At 38.3% G+C, this 24,409-nt stretch overlaps 1 protein-coding gene across 3 annotated transcripts in view; it reads left to right on the top strand.

Annotated features, from left to right (window-relative positions):
* The first annotated feature begins 1,431 nt into the window (after window positions 1-1,431).
* Window positions 1,432-24,409, top strand: part of vwa8 (von Willebrand factor A domain containing 8) — a 101,225-nt gene continuing 78,247 nt past the window's right edge. For 2 of the 3 annotated variants that reach the window (XR_005992966.1, XM_041806697.1), the window contains exons 1-14: window positions 1,432-1,851; window positions 6,725-6,802; window positions 6,902-7,032; window positions 7,496-7,606; window positions 16,601-16,768; window positions 17,891-18,055; window positions 18,379-18,428; window positions 18,540-18,648; window positions 18,737-18,841; window positions 18,954-19,082; window positions 19,695-19,829; window positions 19,912-19,989; window positions 23,133-23,293; window positions 23,494-23,607. Coding sequence is in view for 2 of the 3 variants with exons in the window: in XM_041806697.1 (XP_041662631.1) it covers window positions 1,713-1,851; window positions 6,725-6,802; window positions 6,902-7,032; window positions 7,496-7,606; window positions 16,601-16,768; window positions 17,891-18,055; window positions 18,379-18,428; window positions 18,540-18,648; window positions 18,737-18,841; window positions 18,954-19,082; window positions 19,695-19,829; window positions 19,912-19,989; window positions 23,133-23,293; window positions 23,494-23,607 (1,673 nt within the window). In the remaining variant the exon portion in view is untranslated. Of the gene's footprint in view, window positions 1,852-5,230; window positions 5,323-6,724; window positions 6,803-6,901; window positions 7,033-7,495; window positions 7,607-16,600; window positions 16,769-17,890; window positions 18,056-18,378; window positions 18,429-18,539; window positions 18,649-18,736; window positions 18,842-18,953; window positions 19,083-19,694; window positions 19,830-19,911; window positions 19,990-23,132; window positions 23,294-23,493; window positions 23,608-24,409 lie in introns of all 3 variants that reach the window. The other variant, XM_041806698.1, reaches the window with a different exon arrangement.

The raw sequence follows: 24,409 nt of genomic DNA, 5'->3' as shown, positions 1-24,409 counted from the left end.
AAATGTAAACTACAGTAGCAGTCAGAGAGTGCAGACCTCCGCCATTAGCCCTGTCTCCCAATAGTGAAAAATCCTTTTAAAACATGCCTAGATCCAGACGGTGATCTGGATCACTCCAAAAATCTAATTCCCCGATTGCTGCCTTGATGGTGGGTTGGAGACACGGTGAGGCAAAGCATTGGCTTCGCTAAGTGTGGAAGTCATGGCAGAGGGTGAATATTCCTCTATTCCTCCCAGCATTGTGAGTATGCTCGCTACAATTCACTGTCTTTCTCTCTGTCAACAGCTCAATTTGAGCTTCATAATTAATTTTGTCACAGATTTTGTCTGTTTCATATATTTTGTAGGCATGTGAAATATGGTGTGTTTCATGAGATAATTTGTCTTTAATGACATTTTTATTTGAATATTTTTGTATAAAATGTGTTTTTTCATGTTGTTGTTTTTTGCAGTTGACTCTCAGGGGCCCCATACCAAGGAAGGATATATATTTCCACATGCTGTAGTTTACTCGGTTTCCCCGTGGTTGATATATTATTTTTTTTTATTTATTTTTTTGTTGTTGCTTTCTCAACATGTTTACTAATTTATTTTATTTAAAAAAATCAATAACTGACTAGTTTACCACAGGAAAGAAATAATTTTGGGGAGATCTCAAGAAAATGACCGGAATTAACTTGCTCAGATGGAAACCAGGGCTGCTATCTTGAAAAAATTAACTAAGAAGAGATCTTGAGGAAACAATTGCGATGTAATCTCTATCATTAAGAAATTGAGAATAAAACATAAATGCATGCATGCAGGTCTGCCCAGAGGTTTGGCGGGGCCCTTAAATTTCGGATGAATTTTGCCACTTACTGCCTATTTGTATTTTTTGCATCTTTATACCATTTCTTCAACTTTTAAACCCATCCCCCCCCCTCTTTTTCTGCCTGTTATCGCCACTTTCAGCCCATTTTTGCCAAATTTTTCATCCATATTTACCACTTTTAACGCTTTTCAACTTTATTCTACCATTTTGTAGCCACTATTAATCTACTTTTCCCACTTTATATATTTTGCCTCTGTTAACCCATTTTTCAGTCTCTTAACCCATTTCTGCAACTTTTAAGTCGCATTTAGCCGTTTTTTTTGCCGCCAATTTTTACCACTTTTAACCCATTGTAATTCTGTTTTAAGAAAAGAGGTTTACAAAAGCAATATATATAACAGCACAAATTATCAAAAATATTTGTTGCTTCGATGACAGTGGTTATTATTCTGGTAAAAACGTGGATCAAAGCTTAACTTTACTAAGGACTATGATTTTGATTACCTCCTTAGGCCACCAGTTTGGCATGGCCCAAGAAATCTCCTCCCTTTATACCCCTGGATGCATGTGCCCATCAGGCATCTGTAATTTTCCCTATTATTTCTAAACTCCCCGGGGCTTGACGTCTGTTATTACATGTCAAATTGACCATGAATAAAGGCTTACACTGTACATAAACAACATTCGCTCAACTGTTACACCGGAACGTTCAAACATCATAAAAGATCTACGGAAGAATTTACCAACGGACCTTTCGGTCCCTCGATTATTATCTTCCGACTCCTGCAGGATGAGCTGACAGATGTTATGAAATGGGTAAAGGCCACAGGTCGGGAAATTTCTGACTGTAAACCTGATGACTTTATTATGGTTTTAGTGTGATAAACAGCAGAGTTTCAGGATGCACCCCCAGGTTCTCTGTAGCGGCTCTTCGGCGGCCGTGGCTGCCCGCAGAGTGAGGAATATTCTGGGTGCTGTTCTGGGGAGAGACGGCTGGATGTGGAGAACACATGAGGTCAAACTTCTCAACACATCTGCAGGTAGAACAGTTAAACCACTTTGACCCTTCATAAGTGACTGATAATCTCTGTTTAACTGACTGTCATGAGCGAGAACATTTAGTTTGGCTGACAGATTACTAGCTAGCTCAAACCAACGGCTAGCTCGACAAATGACCTAACTTTGGAGCAGAGGATGCTCCGTAACATCTGATAGAGACTTTATGGGATTATTAATCAGATTATTAACAAAAGCACGAGGAAAAGAGTCTGATTTATCTGATATTTACCGTATGTTGGGAACTTTTCAGGGACATGGACAGAAAACTTAACTAGGTGAAAGGTTAAAGGCAGCCAGGTAATTAGCAGTGAGACCCCATGTTAACTAAGCAGTATAGCATCCATCGTTTTTGTCAGTAAACATCCTTACATTTCAGTCCTCACCATTTTTAACCTATTTTTTGAGAACATTTACTGGCTATGTTAAACTTTTTTAGAACTAAGAATCTTCTGGGGCACACCAAAACATTCAACAAAACATTTACACCCCCCCCCCCCTCTCTCTCTCTCTCTCTCTCATATATACATACAGTGCTTAACAAATTTATTAGACCACCTGTCATAAAAATGAGAAAACATAAATATTTTAGAAATCTTTCAAAAACTTGTTTAAAACTAAACATGCTATTGTTATTTATTTGGCAAATAACAAACTGAAACAACTAAATAGTCCTTTTTCCACACATAATAACCAAAAACTTCATATATTGTATGGCCTCCTTTGGCCTTGATAACAGTTTGCATTCTTGCTGCCATTGTTTTTATGTACTTTTCCACAGTCTCTTTTGTTATTGAGTTCCAAATAGTTTCTAGCTGTTGCCACAGACTTGCTTTAGATGATACTTTTGTGCCATCAATCTTTGTATCTACTAAATCCCAAATTTGTTCAATAGGATCCAATTTTGGACTTTGACTTGGCCGGTCCATCAGTTCCAGTACTCCAGATTCCTTTTTCTTGGTCAAATAGTCTCTGCACAGCATTGAAGTATGCTTGGGGTCATTGTCTTGTTGGTATATGAACCCACGACCAACCAGATTCAGTCCAGAAGGGATTCCATGATGCACTAAGATGTTGTGGTAGACGTTCTTGTTCATGATACCGTTGATTTTCACTCATTTGCCCACGCCGTATCCACAAATGGAACCCCATACCATAATGAAATCTCCACCGTGTTTCACTGTGGGTGCATGCATCTGGCATCAAAACGTTCTCCAGCTTTTCTGCAGACATAAACACGACCATGCTGACCGAAGAGTTCAAACTTGGACTCGTCCGTCCAGAGTACCTTCTTCCAGTCATCAACAGTTCAGTGTTTGTGCTCCTTGGCAAATCTGAGACGTTTCTGGATGTTTGCAGGCTTCAATAATGGCTTCTTAGCAGCTGTTCTTCCCTTTAAGCCTTGTTCCGTCAGTCGTCTGCTTATCGTCATTCTGGAGACTTTATCAGACTCTGATCTAGAAGCATTCATCTCTGCCTGAAGATCAGCAGTGGTCTTCCTTCTGTCTCGAGTACTTAAAATCTTGAGGTGTCTGACATCTGCTTCACTTAACTTTCGTTTCCTGCCTCTTCCTTGGCGCACTTTGTAAGTACCAGTCTCGGCAATTGACTCCAAAGCATACTTGACCACACTGTGAGAACACTTTATGTCTTTCCCTATTTGTCTCAGAGACCATCCAGCATCATGAAGTGCTTTAATGCAAGTAAATAACTATAATTTGACATATTAGTCAAGAAATTGTAATGTGCTTTACTATTTTTTCAGTTTTTTTGTAAATCAGAAATCAGAAAATTCATGGATAACAATAATAATAATAATAATAATATTTTAGCATTAAAAATATCATTTGGGTTGAAGAGCTTCTACATATTGGTGTATTAACCATTGCAAAACATAAGAAATGATTTTGGTAATTACCAATGCTGTTAGTTTAGGGCAGCTGTGGCATAAACCTTACTTTGGGTGGTAGTCTAATAAACTTGTTAAGCACTATATATATATATATATAGATATATCTATATATATCTATATATATATATATATCTATCTCTCTCTCTCTCTCTCTCTCTCTCTATATATATATATAGATATATATATCTATATATATAGATAGATAGTATATCTATCTATATATATAGATATATATATACACATATATAGATATATGTATAGATATATGTATGTATATATATCTATATATATACATATATATAGATATATGTATAGATATATGTATGTATATATATCTATATATATACATATATATATATAGATATATGTATATATATCTATATATATATAACTGGAAATTTCAATACAAATGATTGGCTTTCAGATAGATTAGCTTACTCTGAAAGTGCTTTGGGATAGCGGAGTGCAATTAAGAGCCATTATCTCTTAATTGTTTTAATCAGGAATCTGCAAAGACACTTAAATTTTCTCTTCCAGTTTTGATCTCTGTAAAATTACCTTACTCTTCCTAAGTGATCATTTATGTCTCAGAAGACTGATTAATTCTTAAAATCAAGGAGCAAGCTGCATAATGGCATGTTTAATGGAGTGTCATCAGTTTATCCAACACCAGTTAAACGGTGACACTGGTTCCATACATCAGACAAAATAAATGAAAAAAAGGGGGCATAAGTTAAAACTTCTGGCTGTGTTTTGTTACTTCTAGGAATAACAACATGCAATAAAGTATTTCACGATCTTTTAAAACATCATTTAAATTTTGGGGGGAATTTCTATGATTTTTTTCTCATGCTCTACCTATAGTACCTCTGGGCTCACCCTTTGGGAAGCACTGCTTTAAAATATACAGATGAAAATACTGACAAACCTCAAATACTCCCTCACCTCTTCTTTGCTTGCCTTTTTTTATGGATTATACACACAGTAGAGGTATATTGTAGATTTTATGTCTGATGGTCCTGTATTGACATTTTGAACAAAATTTTCTTTTCATCAGAGTTTTCAATATCAAAGATCTATTTTTAGCTGGTCTTAGTCTAGTTAGTCTCTTCATGGAAAAAAGGAAATTGACTAACTCTTTTTGGTTATCGATTGATTTTAGATGACAAAATTAACATTGACATATATCTCTAGCAAATAAAACTCATGTTTGCAACAGTGCTATGACTTTGTGAATAACTATAATATCATGATAATAAAAAACTCTAATTTAGTAATGTTAAAACAGGTGTGTTGTAATTGAAAAAATAGTGTTTTTTAGTGAAGCACTTCTGCATCACAAGGAAGGCAAAGCCTGATGTAAACAACATTTCTAATAAATGACAGCGTCATACCTTTTCAGAGATTTGTTTTGAGTTTGAAATTTGTTGTTTCTTCCTTTTTGGATTTAGTGAAGGAGGTTTTTTTCTGAACCTTTGGATTACAGGAGTTAACAGACTAAAGACGAAACAAGGGGTAAACTGTTATTAATTTACATTTTAAGGTAAGTATACAAATTGCATCTCAATATTTTTAACATAAATACCGATAAAAATGAATTTATATTTTTAAATAAAAAAAGATGATTAATGAAGGTTTATTCTGTAAGACAAATAATAATTATTAGAACCAGCCTATGTAGTTTTACAAATTTAAGAAAACATTCATAGGGTATCGATCAAAGAAGATGAATAAGCAGCAAAAAGTCACGAAAGTTGTTATTACTCCAGCATGTTTACTTAAAATTTGATAAGCTTATAATTTCCCTGATAATATCATTGCATCATTTTACATGAAGTTAATTATTTAATTGTGTCCAATCAAAAACAAATAAATAAAGCATGTATTTGTTCGATTAAGAAACCGACAACTTAACAGAACTGCCATCCCTGCAGGTTGTTTAAACAGTGGACTTTCTAACTGTTGAAGAAGAAGGACATGCAAATTAAGCTCCTTTGTTTATCTGCCACTTTTAAGCATTTCCTCCAGCAACTCAGTTTTATTGTACGCTCCATTTGAGAGCAAAGCTTTCAATGAGTCATTCTTTGATTTTCACAGTGGCAATTTATATTAAATGTAATTAAAGACAAAAAAAGGCTAATTTAGACTGTACTCTTTGTTTTACTATCTATAAAGATCAAACGCTAATCCACCATAAACTCAGCACTTGCCAATGAAAAAACTTCTTTTAATGGGCAGAAACCTTGAGCCAGACTCAGGTTGAACAGCCATCTCTTAGAGATGTATTGGAAACATATGGAAAAACTACAACAAAAAATTATAGCTTTGATGCTGTTGTTGATTATTGTATTAGCAGTGCTAATGAATATAAATTAAAGGTTGACCAATATTGTTTAGTCAGGCAATATGTCAGGCAATTAGTCAGGAAGTTGCAAATTTAAATATTTATTTAATTAAATTATTAAAAAGCAGTATGAGACGTCCCAGAAACTGAAAGAGTTAACCAGAATTGAGCCATCATTTACTTTTATTTCACCTCTTCTTGTCCTACTCTGATATGTTAATATGTCCTTGCAGGAAAAGGCAAAATATGCAGCAAACTGAGTATCTTCTTGGTGATTAGAAGATTAACAAAAGATTTTAGAAAAACACATCATCTACCTAAAACACAAATCTAGCTCAGCTCAAAAGGTTTTAAAACTTTTGATTTAAAAGATTTAAATGGTCATTAATGCAGATTCCAGGAATCTTAAAAATAACTTTCTTAAAATGTACGTTAAAGACCAATCTATTTGCTGCTTGTATTTTTTTTTACTTTTTTTTTTTACTGTTACTGTGTCAAAGGTCCCCAATAGCTGAAACCAGTCAAAGTTAAAAGTCATCAGAAAATGATACTGGACAGCTTTGGTATTAACAAATCTTTGCATATTTCCTGATATTTGCAGGCGACACAGTGAAGATAGGAGAGATCTCTTACAAACTCAAAACACCCAAGAATCCCGAGCTTGTCCCGGTCAAACATGGTACGTATTTTTCTGTGAAAAATATTTGTGTAGAACTATATTTCAGCTACAACAGATAAATCTGATATGACTGAAACTGAATCCTGCTTTGGTTTGTAGTTTCAGACTCCCTACCTCAGACGATAGCACAGCACCTGAGATGGATTATGCAGAAGGACCTTTTGGGACAGGATGTGTTCCTCATCGGTCCCCCAGGACCCCTCAGACGGTCCATTGCCATGCAGTACCTCGTAAGTGCATGCCAAGATTAAAGTGATGTTGATGGCAGGAGAAAAGTCTTGTGCTCAGTTGTATTCCTGATTCTTTTTTCTTCTAAGGTTTATTTTTTGATTTTTTTATGCCTTTATTGGAGAGCTAGGAGAGTAGAGTCAGAAACTGGGAAGAGAGAGAGGAAACATGCAGGAAAGAAATCACAGTCCAGGTATAAACCTAAGTGGACTGCTTCAAGGGCTACAGCCTTCGTACATGCAACCCTGGAACCTTCTTCGTACGATATAACTGTAAGAAATTTGAGAAGTGGCTGAGGGGAAAATGCTAGTTGGGGACAGGGATATGTAACGTAAAATAAGGGTGAAAAATTCAGCCATGAGTTTGAGAAAACCTTTGTCACTTTTATTGGGCTTATTGTTGGAGGCTTAAACTTTTCCTTGAGTGCCGCTGTGTGAATCAGACTTTTCCCTTGTCGATGTGCAGGAGTTGACCAAACGGGAGGTAGAATACGTGGCTCTGTCCAGAGACACCACAGAGACTGACCTGAAACAGAGGAGAGAGATCCGCTCAGGGACAGCCTTCTACATCGACCAGGTAAATCTATGCAAAAGCAATGATTCATTTATTTATTTAATGTAGTGTCAAACAAGCAGAGAACAAAGTAAAAAACATTGTGGCGTGAACTCAGCTTTCCTACAACACACAGAAGTAAACTTGTGACATTTTGGGATCTTGTTCACAAGTAAGGGTAGAATGGACTGTGTGATTAACAGACAGATTTTTGCAGCATATTTCAGGTGTTATGCAAAGAGGAGCTGAGCCAAAAGGCAAACCTTTTCAATTTATAAGTCAGTCTGTGTTCTTTTCCTCCCCTATGGTCATGAGCTTTGGGTAGTGACCAAAAGAATCAGATGTTAATAAGATGTCAATATGAGTTTCCTCAGGAGGGAGGCTGGTGTGAGCAGCTCTGACATCTGAGAGAAGCTTAGAGCAGAGCCACCACCCCTTGGCTTCAAAAGGAGTCATCTGGGATTTTTTCAGGATCTGAATCTCATCAGGAATCATAAAACAACTAAAGCTCAGACACATAAGAGGCTGGGAACTGAACTAAAAATCTAAGCATCATTATATCAAATGAAAAGTACAGTTCATTATTAAATCAAAGTCAGAAAACCAATGGGTTGTAGGACCACCTTAAATCCCATTAAGGCTATCTAAAAAGACACTGAAAATGTCAAGATACTTATTACAACCAGCTCACTGTGGGTAGAAGGAAGTCACATAAAAACCAGATGGTGTTGGTAAATTAAAGTTAATTATTACAAAAGGTAAAATTGTGCTGAACAAAAGTGAGGCAAAATAAAAAGGACTGCCGAGTGCTGCTCAACTAACAACCAAATGAAACAGAATCTAACTATTGTTTGAAAACTAATTAACTACTTTGTGAAACAAAATAAATAAAACTCCTGACTAAGTACACAAACTAACCAAATTTTACAACAAAAGAACAGCACCCCTAAACCTAGTGTGACTAAACAAACTTACTAAAGCCTACATGTGAGTGTGTGCCTAAACTAAACTACTACCTGGCCCAGTGAATCAAACAAGTGTCTCATCAAACAGAATCACAACACAAATTTGACATTAAACATAATTCTAACGAAAAAGGCACAGTGTCGAGCTCAGACACAAAATGAAGCTGCGCCTCAAGTGCGGGCAGTCCAGGCTTTGAAAAGGGTTGGGCTGATTGGTACTGTCCACTCATTGGCTGATTTCAGCTCTGCAACTGCTCACTGATCAGCTTCTCCTTGTGGCAGCAGCAGCAGCACAGGTGACAGGAATCAGCCTGGAGGAGCACAATCAGCAGCACACACTCCAACACACAAACACATGCACAGACACTTCACATATATAATAAGTTAAACACAATGAGAGGGGATACAGCTGTGGCCGTAACAACACTAAAAATAGAACTACCAGCAACCGACAGCCCACACTGGGTAGTCCCAGAACTTGCTGGTGGGATTGCCTAGCCCATCAGACATAGGAACACCTTTGTATCTCCAAAAAGGAGCATGGAAAACAAAAACAGGGGAGTATATCTGAGTTGACTTGCTTAACCAACTGCCACTGTGGCCAAATGGAAATGGATGGATGCACAGAGGGATGGTTGCATGGATGAATGCATGGATCAACAGATGGATGAATGATAAGATAAGATATTCCTTTATTAGTCCCACAAGGGGAAATTCCAAATTCATGTGTGGGTACATGGATGGATGCATGGAAGGATGCATGGATAATAGATTGATGGTATATTGTTAGATTTTTTTCTAATGTTGCATCAAAGTTTGAAACTCTGGTATCGACAAAACTACACGAATGTGCTGCTTGAACACAAAAAGTGGGGGGATGTAGAAAGGTCAAAATCGCAGAGTTAATACTTAAACTCTACAAATTAGAGTTTTAGTAAGTCTACGCCCCTCATTAAAGTTGTGGCACAAAACCTTCCTACTCCATCTAAAGTTTTTATAAATAAATACAGTTCTATACAGTAATTGATGAAAGTATTGACACACACAGGCACACAACACAAAGGTTGAGTCAACTTTTATACATTCTAACTGGCTTCAGGTGTGATTTCTAGATTGTCAGCACCTGTTACTGCCACAGGTGAGTTTAAATGAGCATCACATACTTGAAATAAAATGATTTACCCACAGTTTTAGAAGGGTGCCAATAATTTTGTCCGGCCCATTTTTTGAGTTTTGTGTAAAATTATGTTAATTTTGTCTTTTTTCTTTGGATTTTTTTGTGTTGTTCCAATGCACATAACTGAAATAAACATGTGTATACCAAAAACATTTGTAATTGCAACAATTTCTGGGAGAAATTGTGTATTTTCTGGAAAAATTCCAGGGGTGCCAATATTTTCGTCCATGACTGTATAAACTTTTATCCCAGTATCTGCTCTGCTCCTCTCTATACTATTGATTAATCCATCAGGCTCCATGCACACACACACCCACTCTCTGTTGCATTTGTAAGTCAAGTAACCATGGTGACGATCGGATCCTTATTATACTAGGCGTGTTTCTTTGAGAACTTTCTGTTCTTCATTCAGCTCCGTTCATTTCTCTCTGGTAAAGGAAATAATTATAGAAATAACTTCAGGAAAAGATGCACATTAGCTGGATCATTAAACGCTGTCAGTGGGCTTCAAGGAGCCAGCGGAGACGGGTGATGATGAACTGGGTGATAATTAGCATTTACTGCGTCATGTTGCGATCCACAGCTAATTAGCACATGGCTTCATCTGTGGTAAAAAAAAAATACATCCATTACATAACAGTTAAAAATAAATTCCATGGAAACAGGGTGAAGAGTTGTATGTTTTATTCTTGGCACATTTATCCTTTAAACTTTTATTGTTGTCAGGAATTAGATGGCATAGATAAGAGGTAGTTTACCTAAATATATGTTTTTATACTATTGTTTTTTGTGTTTTATGCTTTAAATGGAGGGATAAGATAGTGAATAGACTTGGAAAACACAGTAAAGGAAAGTGAGCTGGATTTTAACCTGGGATGCCAACTTTAAGGACAACAGCTTCAGTCCATTTCTTAGATGAATCCAACAACAGTGATTTTGTGGGTGCTTTGGAAGATCTAAGATTGATCCCCATCTCCTGCAGTTGCGTTCAGGTGTGTCCTTGGGCAAGACATTTAATTAAGATTTGCTCCCACAGCTGCGTCAGTCATATGCAAATGCAAATGTGAATGGATGTGAACGAAAGGGATTAGCCAATACTGATAGTCAATTCTCTGCCATCAGTGAATGGGTGTGAATGGGTGTGAATGGGTCGATGTGACCTGCGATGTAAAAATACTTTGAGTTATCAGACGACTAGAAAATGATACAAGCTGAAGTCATTTTACCAAATCCATTTGGTTGTTTCTGACTTTCTGGGTCAGTAGATACTCCATATCCAACTATATGTGCAAGAATATCAAAGAGCTGTTTTTTTCAGGTTCCCGCTTGAAGATTTAGTTCTCTTCAATCTTTAAAATAATAATAAAAAAAGTTAAATTACATAGTATTAAAAAGTTTCTTAGTTCTGAAATTTTGATGACCTTAGTGTCCATTGAATCTAAATTTTTATTCATGCCTCTGAGCTGCTGACAGCTGAAATTTTATTATGTCTTTGGGTGTGTCAGTCCAGCCTTTTTTGTGAATGTTGTAACTTAAGGATACTTTTAGTAAAGGAAGCGTTAGTTAATGCAGGACACAGCAGTCATACGCCTAGCTGTAATCAGCTGACAGTCAGCTGACCCCAATTATCACCTCCCAGCTCCCACCAACAATCACAGATGTTGTACCCTCATATTCAAATTTATGCTTCGATGGAGTAGTTGTTTTTGAACCAATTTTAATGTATTCTATACACATTGTCATAACTGTATCTGTGTACTGTATATGGGGGTTTCTAGCTACATGCTCCCTGGAAAGTCAAAGCATGCTGCTTGACTAACGCTTGACTATAATGTGAGTGTTCCTGGCTGAAAGGATTTTCTTCAAACTTTGCACAAATGTTGACTTTGACTTAAATGTGCTATATACTGGTTAGATTTTGGAGACTAGAAGTCAAAGGTCAAACATTCTTGAAACATCAAGTTCACAATCAAGATATAAGACCAAATGACCTTGGCCTTTGAGAAAGAGGTGTGAGCTACAGTTTGGTTTAGTTGAGGTGACTGTAAATCTGTAAACAGTGGCAGCCAATAAAGATATAAGCTAGGATAAATCTAGCATTAGACTCCTGAATACCTTGATATTTCATACTCTCTGACTTCACGTCATGTTGTTGTTTGTCGGCAAACTTTATTTTACTTTACAAAAAAGTGTCCCTTGGTGAAAATCTGACATCTGGTGCTTTTTATATTGAATGCAGTCAAACAAAAGTATGGTGCTTTGTATTGATGCAAAGGATTTAATTTATGCATAACTATCTCCACTTTGTAAAGCAATCCAGAAAGCTTGGTTGAAGAGAAAAATGACAGAAAATATAGAAAATATTCTTGTTAGACCCTCCTGATGCCTTGTCATCTCCCTCGTGTCATCTCAAAGCAGTCGCTTTTGGTGGGTCAAGGTCATTTTCTTGATTTTTACCAATCACACCACCACAGACCACCCCAGACCTTCCTGTTCCTCTTGACACCCCACTGTGCTTTCACTGTCCAGCAGCTGTATACCTCACAGAGGCATACTCACAAGGCAGTAATTCTAGTTATATTTGATGGATGTTGGTTAGAGATTTGACTGTAAAATGAATTCAAAAACTGATATGGATAACTAATATTCAAAAAGAACAGATGCAACCTTTGATGGTACAAATAAGTTTAAAGAGACTTGTTCCATCTCGTTTTACTAAAGTATTAGACTTTAGTGCCATTTAATTAAACGTGGGCAGGATTGAGGAAGTGTGCCTGTGTGCTTTGGCATGTGCTGTTCTATGAGTTGGCGTTTTGGATCAAGCTTGTATCAGATTTTGTTTGTTTTAGTATGTACCCGTGGGAGGGATTGTTGTGTACAAGTACACGTTAGAGTCCGTATCTGACACTTATTTGGTGTGAGCGTTTGAAGACATGTGGGTGTAAATTAGCGAGCAAATACTTTGGTATCGTAGGAGGTGTGTTTGTGCACTAACTAGAGCATCCAAGTATTCCTCAGGGCCATGTGCTGATTTACAGCCTATATTCAGACCCAACGTGTCAGTCCCTGTGCTGACTCTTTCCTGTCCCTCCCTCCTCTTTAGTTTTTTCAGCTCTCTCTCTTTCCTTTCTCACCCTCCAAGCCTTACCCCTACCCTATAAATTCCACTGAAAGATGAAGTCACAAGGAAGTAATCGTACGCTTGTTTTATCTCTGACATCTCTACAGTCACCTCTCTCCAGTTATCTGGCTCTTATGTAAGGCAGCTTACCTGTCACCACACCGACAATAAGACTCAGTAGTAGTTATACAAAGCATGCAACTTGAACTCAAATGAGGCATCGTCAACCAGCGTCAGCCTCTACAGCAAGTTACCCTATAGATACAAATATAGATTTGAATTTACACATTTATTTGGATTAAACAAGCTGGTAATTCAGAGGTTAAGGACTCCAAATTGTCCAGTCTCCAGTGGTGGGCCTATAGATCATTACCTTCCCAGCCCTGATATCCTGTTTGCTGAGCCAAGTGCTGCAGCCTTTCTGTCACCGATTCACAGACTTTCACGTCAGTTTCCAGTGCATGACAGTGTAATGGCTGTGTCATGGCTTGTTTTCTAGGGCATGATGTTGGATTTATGCCAATATTCAACATTTACTTATGCTTCCATTGTGGCATGATAAGAATGAGATTGAACATTTCACTTGGTTTCCTTTCTTTACTGTATTAAGTTACCACTACAACTAGTAGGGGTGGGAGAAAAAAATTGATACAGCATAGTATCTCAATATTTCGTCTGGTGATATATTGTATCGGCTCGTCCACCAGGTATCGATTTTTTAAAAATTAATTGCTGATATGAACTGAAGTTGATGATAATGGAAAAACAGAATCAATTGTTTGTCCAATGAGGTCGGCAGAGGTGACGGTCATAGAGCAGGAGATAGTTAGTACAAAAAACATGGCAGCACCAGGTGGAGGACATTAGGAATGCAAGCAGGGCACGAATGAGATGGACATGACACATGAGGTTTGCAAGAAGTGCGACATGAAAATAAAATACTGAAGAAATACGACAAACATGAGGGCAAGACTAATGCTAAATCAGCTAAACAGTTGAAAAAAGGGTAGAGATCGCAATATATTGCAATATATGGTATCGCAATATATGGTATCGCAGTGCTCACTGTACTGCAAAATGTTGAAAATCGCAATAATATCGAATCGTGACCCAAGTATCGTGATAATATTGTATCGTGGGGCCACAAGTGATTCCCGCCCCTAATAACTAGGGATAAACTGGAAGTTTGTCTTTCAAATTAAGACCATTTCAAAACAAGAAGTTTCATACTCCAGGCCAGTTGATCACAAATGGTGTGGTGAGGTAACAGCTGTGCCTAGAAGCAGGTATTGGTGTGCCATAGGAATTCCTACAAGCATACATTATTATTACAACTATACAACAACTTGTATTACTGTAACCTGTTTAAAGAGGCTATTTTGTATGAGCCTGAATATGGTGTGCCTTGGGCAAAAAAAGTACAAAAAAACACCATGGGCATAATACAGGAAAATAGAATTATACAATAATGTAAGACAGTAAAAGCACAGAAAATCAACACTTGCTGAGAAGGTATCTAAGTTTAATCATCAGTACTACCTAAATTACTTTCAAAAGCAGACATTGTAAACCAAAAAATTAAGTACTATTTGATGAAATACAAAATATTTCAGCTGCTGCAGGAAAACTGCAGCAAAAAAAAAAACAAAAAAAAACAGGTACTACAAATGCATTTAGGGTACTTCAAAAAAAACATAACAGATGCTTCCAAAAACATTCAGCTGCAGAAAAAAAACATTTCACCTGTTCATATTTCAGTTGCTGAATAAGAACATTTCAGACACCAAAAAGCAAAAATCAGTCACTTCAAAAGGATTAAAAACAGCAGGTGCTGAAAGCTATTTCACCAACTACAAAAATTTTTTAAAAAGAACATTTTGGTTGCTGTGACACATTTCACCTGCAGCAAAATATTTCAACTGTTTTTTCAACAGCTAAAATCATTTTGCAGCAGCTGAAATGTTTTGCATCAGCTAGAAAACCTTGCAGTTGACCTTCAGGGCCACTGTAGTTTCACCTAACAGTGCTGCTATATTTCACTAAATGTCTGGGCAGATATCAGGGGTCAAAATGACAGAGCAGAATCTTTGTCTCTAGCCTTAGAAAGAGGTTAGCAGCAAGATCTAAAGTTTGCAAAGTATTCATGATTATCATTTTGGCCAAAATTATGCTGCCCTAATTTGTGATATCGGCTAATACAGTATCATTGTCCAAATTTGATATGGTATTGTATCATGCTGGAACCTTTGGTTTACATCCATGATGTAAACATCAAGATTCTAGTACTCTCCAGGTGTTATCGGATTTTTAAGGACAGAGTTTAATGCATGGTTTAAACTAGTGATGCACTGATTGTAAAAATCAGGACTGATGCAAATACAGATGTTTAAAATAACAATTTAGCAGATTGCTAATACTAATGTTGATGTTTTTTTCATTACATTTTGGTGTAGAACTCCCATAATATCACCATTTTCTCTCATGTTTGACTACAAAAACAAATCAGAATTTGTCCAACCAGCTACATCTCCTGCCTGGTAATAAATCTCTTCTGTGAATCAGCGGTTAGGTGTGCTAAATTCTGTCATTAAATTGATAGGACACATCGGTTAAAGCCACATCACTTGCCGATGGTCGATGTCTGTCCAAGGGACTGAAATTTGCTGATACCCATGTCAAACTGATGCATCTGTGCATCCCTGCTATGAACAGGGCTTCTATAGGTGGTTCCTGACCTTCTGTGTCCAGGATCATCCCAAAGCTGATCAGAGATAATTAACGGAAAAAAGACAGACCATAAAACAAAGAAATAGTTTGTGGTGATCTGGGATTAATAACAGTATTTATACTACTGATATGCAGACAAAAAATGTGCAGGGAATTCAAAAGGAAGGCTTTTCAGCATCACTTTACACCAATCATGACACCCCTCTCTTGTCTTTCATTCCTCTGTTCATTCCAGCCTGATTGCTTAATGTTTGCTAAAAGCTTTGCCGTGTCTGCTCGGATGTTCTTTCCTAGATCAGTTTGTGTCAGTCAGAAAACAAGGTCCGTCTGTACTTTCTCCGTCTCTCTCACTGTCCTGCATCACTTACATTTCTAACAATTATCTGATTACAGCGTTGGTGCCGAAAATGGATCCAGAGTTAAATATAGAGCATCTGGTCCTCACTATAGTTTTATGGCTCTGCTTCCCACACAGCCTGCCTCGTATTTACATGTTAACCTAATTATATGGCCACTTGCTCTGTGGTGCGACCAGACAGCTAAAGTTTCCTGCCTCTTGACGTCAGATGTGCTTTTTGAGCCCTGCAGAAATGTGCGTCTTATTCATGCACACACGCACACATGCTGTTCAAGCTAAACCGAGAGCGGCAGCATTTTTTTTCTCCACATTTGGTGGTAGAAAATAGGCCTTCTCAAAACAGCTGAGACTGTTTTGAAGCTCGGTTTGGAAAATTTGGTGGACGAGCCGACCACAATAAGCTGAAGACATCCTCGGGAAAAGATTTTACTGCAAGCTCATTTTGTCACTAAAGCATGGGAAGTAAAACTGATGCACATTAAGAGTAGTCTTTCTATAAAAGCTCTGTGCACTCCTAACCCTTTAAACGGGAGATTTGACCAGAGGTTGAACTGATGCTCTCAAAAATGAGCTTTTCTTTGGCTCCAAAATCTCCCCCCTGCACCCTTAATTAAAGCTGTAGTATTGATTTTATTGAATGGTCTCTGCTATTTCTTTTGTGTCTCCTCAGTGTGCTGTAAGGGCAGCTACACAAGGTCGAGTCCTGGTCCTGGAAGGGCTGGAGAAGGCTGAGAGGAATGTCCTGCCTGTCCTAAACAACCTCCTGGAGAACAGAGAGATGCAGCTGGAGGATGGACGCTTCCTGATGTCAGCAGAGAGATACGACAAGCTGCTGCAGGTCAGAGCAGTGCATTCACTCCCTGAAGTCAAACAACCATGAAGATTTACAAGTCTGTAAATCAAATCTGCATTTTTAAACTGCTGTATTTTCCTTATTTGGGTGTTGCATTGACTCATAGTGCAGCAGCCTTCAAATGGGCTGTATTGGCTGCAGTCTGCTCCTTGGGGACCAGTGTGATTGATCACAGCAAACACACTAAAACTGCCTGTTTTTTCCACTAATACCCTCAGATTAAAATAGGAATCCTTATCAGGGTTGTCATGATACCAGATTTTTAAACTTTGATTTGATTCTAGTAAAAATATTTGCGCTCTTTGACTTTTGTGTAAGAGCCCAGCACAGAGATGGTGGAGCAGGTTTAGAACCTCTAGTCCATTTTGGGTCCAGTCCGGGTGTTTACATGTCAAATTGATCTCTTAAAGCATAACGAAGGTGTGTTTCAGTGGAATTTTAGTCAGACCAACATGTTTACAAGTATTTTTAAAGTATCATTCAAGCTGCACTATCACAACACTTCCATTTTTTCTAACGGTGTGTAAACAGAGAGAAACCAGAACATTTCCAGGTGAAGCATATCTCATTCTGATCTTCACACTGAAACTGAGAATTTTTACACGGCTCCTACAGAGCTCCTCTCATGTTCAGAGAAAAGATGCTGTTGCTTTTATACCGTGTGACATTCAGAGTCTGTGTACCTGCAGCCTTTGGTAAGGAAGCCCCAAAGGGCCATATTTTCACATATATTATTTACTCTGTTTTCCCATGATAACGAATAATTTCTATCCATATTCTTGTGATCCTGACTTATTTTTGTCATTATCTCAAGATAACCACTCTGATTTTCTTGTGATCTTGACTTACTTTTGACGTTATCTTCAGATAATGATGGTTTTCTTGGGAGAATGACTTAATTTTTGTATTATCACAGGATAACAAGGTTTGTTTTCATATGATAATGAGTTGATTTATCCCATTATAATGGGAACACGAAGTAAATAACATATGGGAATACATGGCCCTTTAGGGCTTCTGTACTTTGTCACACAAATTTCGCCTATTTTCAGACAGGTCAAATTTGTTGGGTGTTAATGGAGTATTTTATATCTTGATGATTTCCAGGATCACACCAAAGAGGAGCTGGATCTCTGGAAGATTGTCCGTGTGAGTGAGGACTTTCGGGTCATCGCCCTTGGCCTTCCTGTCCCCAAGTACAAGGGCAACCCTCTGGATCCTCCTCTCCGCTCCCGCTTCCAGGCTAGAGACATCTATTACCTACCATTCAAGGTCAGTCCAGGAATGACCAGATTATCTAAGTGGAGAATTGCCCTGTAACCAAAAGGTCACAATCTCTAGAATAAAAATGACTGAAGACAAACTGTAGATGTAGTTGATCTGACTTTTCTCCATGGTGCTCCTGATTTAATACCCTGAAAAATCCACTTCTAATTCTGCATCACATTACTGCTGAATTTTATGCTTAATGGCATTTAAGTATTTAGACATTACTGGATCTTTACAATCAGAATCAGGTTCAATGTTGAATCTTTCACATATACAAGAAAGATTTTTTTAGGTTTTGCTGCAACATTATGTTTTTTCTTTTTTAGGACCAGCTGGAGTTGTTGTATTTGGTAGGACCAAACATCCCTGCAGAAAGGTGAATTTAAACTACACTTATGCTCTTTAAGATGACTTTTGAAGTCATAATTCTACTTCTGTGGAGTTAAAGTCTTGATAAGGTGATATTTTACTCTATTCTATGTTTCAGGGTGTCCCAGCTGCTGTCATTTGCCACCACACTTTGCTCCCAGGAATCATCCAGCCTCGGTCTGCCTGACTTCCCTGTGGATAACCTGATTCCTGCTCTCCATGTGCTGGTGAGAATCCAGGAAAGCTCGAGTTTAGAATAAAAAAATAAGCTGTTGGTTTTTTGATTCTAATGCATGTCTTTCTGTGTTGTTGCAGAATTCTTTCCCAATGCTGTCGTCTCAGCAGCTCATCCACAGACTTTACCCTTACAGCAGCATCCTGGGTAAGGAAGGGCGCACCGCTGTGGAGGGTGTTCTCAGCGTAAGTCAGGATCTCATCTGTCTGTTTATCAGCACACTTTATAAAGTCTGAACATATGATGGTATTAATTATTCGTGTTCGCCTAAAGTCATTCAATGCCTCTCTTTCTCAGAGATTTGAGCTCTTGGATGGTCGTAGTCAGCCGCCACTTGGGGCTATTTCAACCATTTCCAAGACGGCGGATCTTGAAGGTCATGCAGATGTCATATTACATGTTGCTGACAAGGACATCACCTTTCAGGTAACAGGAGACTGATTTATACACTTAAAAACAAACTTGAACGGTTTAAAATGCAGATGCACTCTAAGAAAAGATGATATCTCCACCCTTTCTTCCACCTAGGCTGCGCACCCATGCTGTAAAGAAATCATGAACTTGAAGACATGCTTTACTTAAAAAAATGAAATAGAAGAGTTTTTCCCACATCACACAACTACAGACTCATAAACACATTGTATCATAACTTAGTAAATGTTCTGTTCTGTATTAGAAGGAAATAACTTTATCAGCCTTTAATTCTTGGATGAAAAGCTCCCAGTGTTTGTGAGTGAGTCACTGTGTGAGGATTGGGAGAACAGAGAGAGCCGTCTTCTAAGAATAGTTCAGCTGATCTTCCCGCCAAACAAATGATGTCACTCTCATAAACTCCTCTGAAGTTTTCTTTATGAGTAGAAGTATTTCTTTTGGCTCGTTGTACTCAGAGCTGGATGTCCCAGAGATTGTTTGGTCACTTTATTGTTGTCAGAGATGCTTCTGTGTCTCTGGGCCATTTTAAAATGATATTTCCATCATCTTTAACAGAATGATAAAGCTGCTATTCATTTATGATTACTTCCTGTCTTCAAACTTCAGGTCCCATCAGGCACTAAGGAGCTGCATCCGCCAAACAGCAACCCCACCTTCATCAGCACGCCGAGCCACACCCGGTTGCTGTCTGAGATGATGCAGTCTCACATGGTGAAGGACATCTGTCTGATTGGAGCAAAGGTAGCTAATACACATTGAGCAGACAGATGCATTTCATACAATTACCATGATATCCAAAGCTAAAAGCATTTGTATTTTTCAGGGATGTGGAAAGTCAGTGATTGCCAGAGAGTTCGCTGAGATGCTTGGATACAGCATCGAGCCAGTCATGCTCTATCAGGTAAATAAGACCTACCAAAAGTAACCTTAAAGATGCGACCAAAACATGAACAATCTAAAAGAGAATGCATTCATTTGATAAGTAGGCTAAGGCTGGCTACATGTTATATATTTTCAGGCCCCATTTTGCCCCAACAGTCTCGGGGGCATGAATCGATCTATGACTTGTCCAAATAAATCTTTAAGAGTGTGGTTTAATACAATTTTTTGCTCTCCCTGATCAAGTCTGAGTCTACCTGATCTGGAATCATAGTTATCAAACATGTTTAATATTTAGGATTCCAGATCAGATTCCTCTGATGGAATACCTGTAAGTATTCTGCCAATGAGGAAATGCAGGCTGTGAGGCATCACCAATTGGATATTGCATATTTTCACGGCTCACAAATATGGTAGCAAACATTTTAAAAATGCATGTGCCCCTAGCCAAGTGGAATATTGAGAAAAAAGACCAACTTAAGGGGTAATGGCCGCAACATGAGAAAAGCTCATGATGTCAAACACAAGATGTCCTTCGTATTTGTGTACCTTCTGAAGTCCGGTTTGATCTGGTGAGTTTATGTGAGACCTGATCTCCACTGTAAAATCGTGAAGCCTTGAATTTGGCTGAAACTGTCCTTAGGTCTGTAGTTTCCAAGTCAAGTCAGATGTGAGAGCATATGTAAGTTTGGCAGTTCCTTGGCCTTGCACTGCTTTGGCCTTTTGAAGGTCATTGTCAAGGCCTGTGCCTGGTGCAGATACCAGCAACTACCCCTCAGTGCCTTGTCCATCAGCATGGCTGGACCAGTAATAGGTATACCCACCCACACTAGTCATACCAGTGCCAGGGTCCATCTCCTCAGACAAGGCAGCGATGGCTATCCCAACTGAGCAGGCACGCTTGACATCTCAGGTGTGCAAGAGTCCTCATGAAAAGGAGTCAGGTTCCAGGTGCTTGCTTGAACTGACTGCCTAAGGTTGAGCTGAAAATGTTGAAAAAAAAAAAAAATCGATGACACCTCAGCACCCCAAATATTGTTCAGCCTACCTGATTGTTATTTGTGTCTACATGCAATGGACATGGGGATGCAAACCTGGTACCCTGGGGCTCTGGAGGCAAGTAGCACGCATTACTTACTGCCATAACCCTGTGGTCTCCATGATTTGAGATTTTGTTTGGTGGGGAAAATCACAAAAACAAAAACCTCTCCTTATTCTTTATATTTTCTTCCAGAAGAGGTCAAGTGTTTTTGCTGTTACTTTTTTCCCTGAATGGTCACACATACGCCAACGAATAATTTATTTATGTTCCAATCATGCCTTCCTTACATGTCACTTTGTTTCTTAAAAATAGGATTGTAAGCGCTGACAAGATGAATTGTCTGGCAGAGGATTCTGCAATTCCCGCTGCACAAGTCACCCCCGACCCCTGACGTCTAAAAATATCATCAGCATAATGCACTAAAACGGCCATTTCATGCGCCATCATCGCCCAAAAGACTGCATTCCTCAGAATCCCACACACTAAAACACACAATCAGGAGGAGGTTTGACAAAGCTAAACATTCACAGAAAAACAGATCACTCCCTGTTCTTCTATTCAGGGCCAGGTTCTGGATGGGCAGGTGGTCTCAGACCTGACTAATGGAAGCCAGATGAGACTCTTTTGTCAAATGAGCCGATATCCAAACATCAGAACTGAAACTTTCACCTCTTTTGTGACCTAACAAGGTTTCCACAATGAATAGCAATTACATTGTTATTACAATGTAAGCAGTCACCATTAACATTGCAAAACACAAAATCAAACAATATTGATGTCTGTTTGATACAATGGCAACAACAATAGAAGTCCAAGGCACCCAATGTTTAAACTTTGCCCATGGGATAGGATTTATTTCACATCCATCTGGTCAGCACCCATAGGGTGATCGGACAAATGCTCTGTCTGCCACATGGATTATGGGCCAATCAGAGCGACTAAACATATGACAAAGTAGGCGTGCATCACTGCCAAAGAATACTTACATAACGCAAGCTCTACAGGCAGCTGGTGTTATGTCAGTCCATGATCCTTCACTGTCAGTGGAGCCAGTTGGGAAATAAAAATCTTGCTAAGGCTGGTCAGGAGAAGAGCAAAAACATCTTTTCCACCAAGAAAAGCAGTCAGTGTGGTTCTTTGCTCTTCTTTAATAAAGAAATGTTCTCCAGTTCTGATCAAATTGCTGCTAAAGCTGCATTCATGCTAATCCCTTCAACGGCAGCCATTGTTTTAAGGCTTGGAGCTAAACCTGTGCTGACCGCCTCTTCCTCCAGAAATGACTCTTAGTGGCCCAGTCACTCACCGACCGGTAACAAGCAAAAACAGCTTTAAGTTTACGAGATGAATTCGCCTGCTAATAGACATGGAATGTGGATAATCCTTTGGCTTTATAAGGTTTCTCAATTTTTGGTAATTTGTTGCTTTTAATTACTTAAAAAATGAAACCAATTGCAAAATTTCAGTTCAAAACATTCTGCATTTCAGATAGTGTGAACATTTGTAAGTTCTGATGAATTCATTCCTCCCCTACTCAGCAGCCACTTCATTTGGTAAACGTGTTCAACTGTTCGTTACTGTAAATATCTAATCAGCCAATCACATGGCAGCAACTAAGACATTACGGCATGTAGACATGGTCAAAACAAAGCACCAGATTGGGGACAAAGCATGATTGCTGGTGCCTCTTTACTACCACTTTGCCAGTATTTTTGTGGAATTCATTCAGTTTTACCTGCAATTTTCGATTGATACAGCCCAGTTCTTTGCACCTGCCTGATGAAATAGATGTAGTTTTTTGAATGTTTCAGTACTATTTGATTGATCCAACTCCTTTTTAAATATCTACTCTTTGTTTCATGTTGAATTTATGAGCCAATTCTGTTGTTTAGGTTCATTTTACTGTGTTATTTCCTTTTTAATAATCTGTCTTGTCTCGTTTTTAGGCATGTTAGAAATAAAAATATCAATCAGTTCTATCAAATATTAGAATAACAGATCATGTCATTTCAAGTATTGATAATTTTGACATTTTAAGAATGAGTAATCAGAGCCAGAGCCATCTACTTTTGGCAAGTCGAAGTAGCAAGATAATTTTTTTACTTTTTGCATCTTTTCTTCTCCAGGACATGACGGCCAGAGACCTTCTTCAGCAGAGGTACACGCTCCCTAATGGAGATACAGCTTGGAGGCCATCACCACTCGTCACTGCTGCCATAGAAGGAAAGCTGCTGCTCCTGGACGGCATCCACAGGGTCAACCTGGGGACACTGGCTGTCCTGTCCAGGTATGACTGCTTGCTAAAATACACACTTTCCACCATTTACCTATAAATATATTTTAGGTGTTTTGTTTGTATTTCTGTAATGCTACAGGTTTTTAAAAATATCTTTTTCTTTAAGGATTTTCCTAAGATGGTTTTTCTTTTAGCTTTGAATGACAACAGACACACACTATTCAGCTCATTCAGTGTGTTTTGTGTCTCAGGTTGCTTCATGACAGGGAGCTGGATTTGTACGATGGGACCAGGCTGCTGAGGTGGGACAGATACCAGACACTGAAGGAACAACTGCAATTCACTGATGAGCAGCTTAAAGAGAGGTAAACACGCACGGACAAGTCGGCTTGCTGAGGTTTTATGGGTTATGCATGGGAAATGTTGGGCATATTCTAACAGGATTTTTATATGCAATAGTACAACAAGTCTGCATGTGTCTTCAGTGTAACACCATGTGATAACAGCATGAAAGTGTCAGATGTTGCATTGCATCACATAGTATTGTAGGCAGCCTACACCTAAAGACTTTAACACGCGATTTCAAAGTCGCAGACAAAATTCCAAAGTCAGAGTAAAATCATGAGAGTCTTGCTAAAGTTGCAGCATGTTCCCCTTATCTCAGTTGTTTGGTGTAATGTGGTCATAAAACTCAATCAGAGCAGTTTAAAGGCAGTCCTCCTTCTGTCTAGGTGTTAATAATGAGATAATATCAAACATGTTTGTCCGCTTGTATCACAAGATATGGAAAAACATTTCTGTTCAGAGCTACAGTCAGATCTCTGCACCTGTGTCTATATCATGTCAGTCATTTCACTCCAGGCTGACTTGACAGATGAGGTAAGCCTTCTTTGGATCTTTCAAAGTAAAAGTCCAATCAGTTTGTTTCTGTGGTGAACCAACCCACGTTTTCGTATGTTGCTTTTATTCTGAAGTGTGTTCAGTATAGTTCTTTGGTTATTGCAGTTAACTTGAAAGGTTGCTTCGCTTTTTTCTCAAAAGAAATCATATTTTAGTCTTGTAGTCAGTGACACCCAGTCTTTGCAGAATCTTAGTCTGAGAATAAAAACTTAGGAGGATCAGGAAAGTAAGATGATGTAGTAAATTAAAGATGTGAGAACAATAGAA

Source organism: Cheilinus undulatus, linkage group 15, assembly GCF_018320785.1.
Source record: "Cheilinus undulatus linkage group 15, ASM1832078v1, whole genome shotgun sequence".
In the NCBI taxonomy this organism is placed as follows: Eukaryota; Metazoa; Chordata; class Actinopteri; order Labriformes; family Labridae; genus Cheilinus; species Cheilinus undulatus.
Note: the sequence above shows the minus strand (reverse complement) of the source record. Positions and strands in the feature narration are given on the sequence as shown.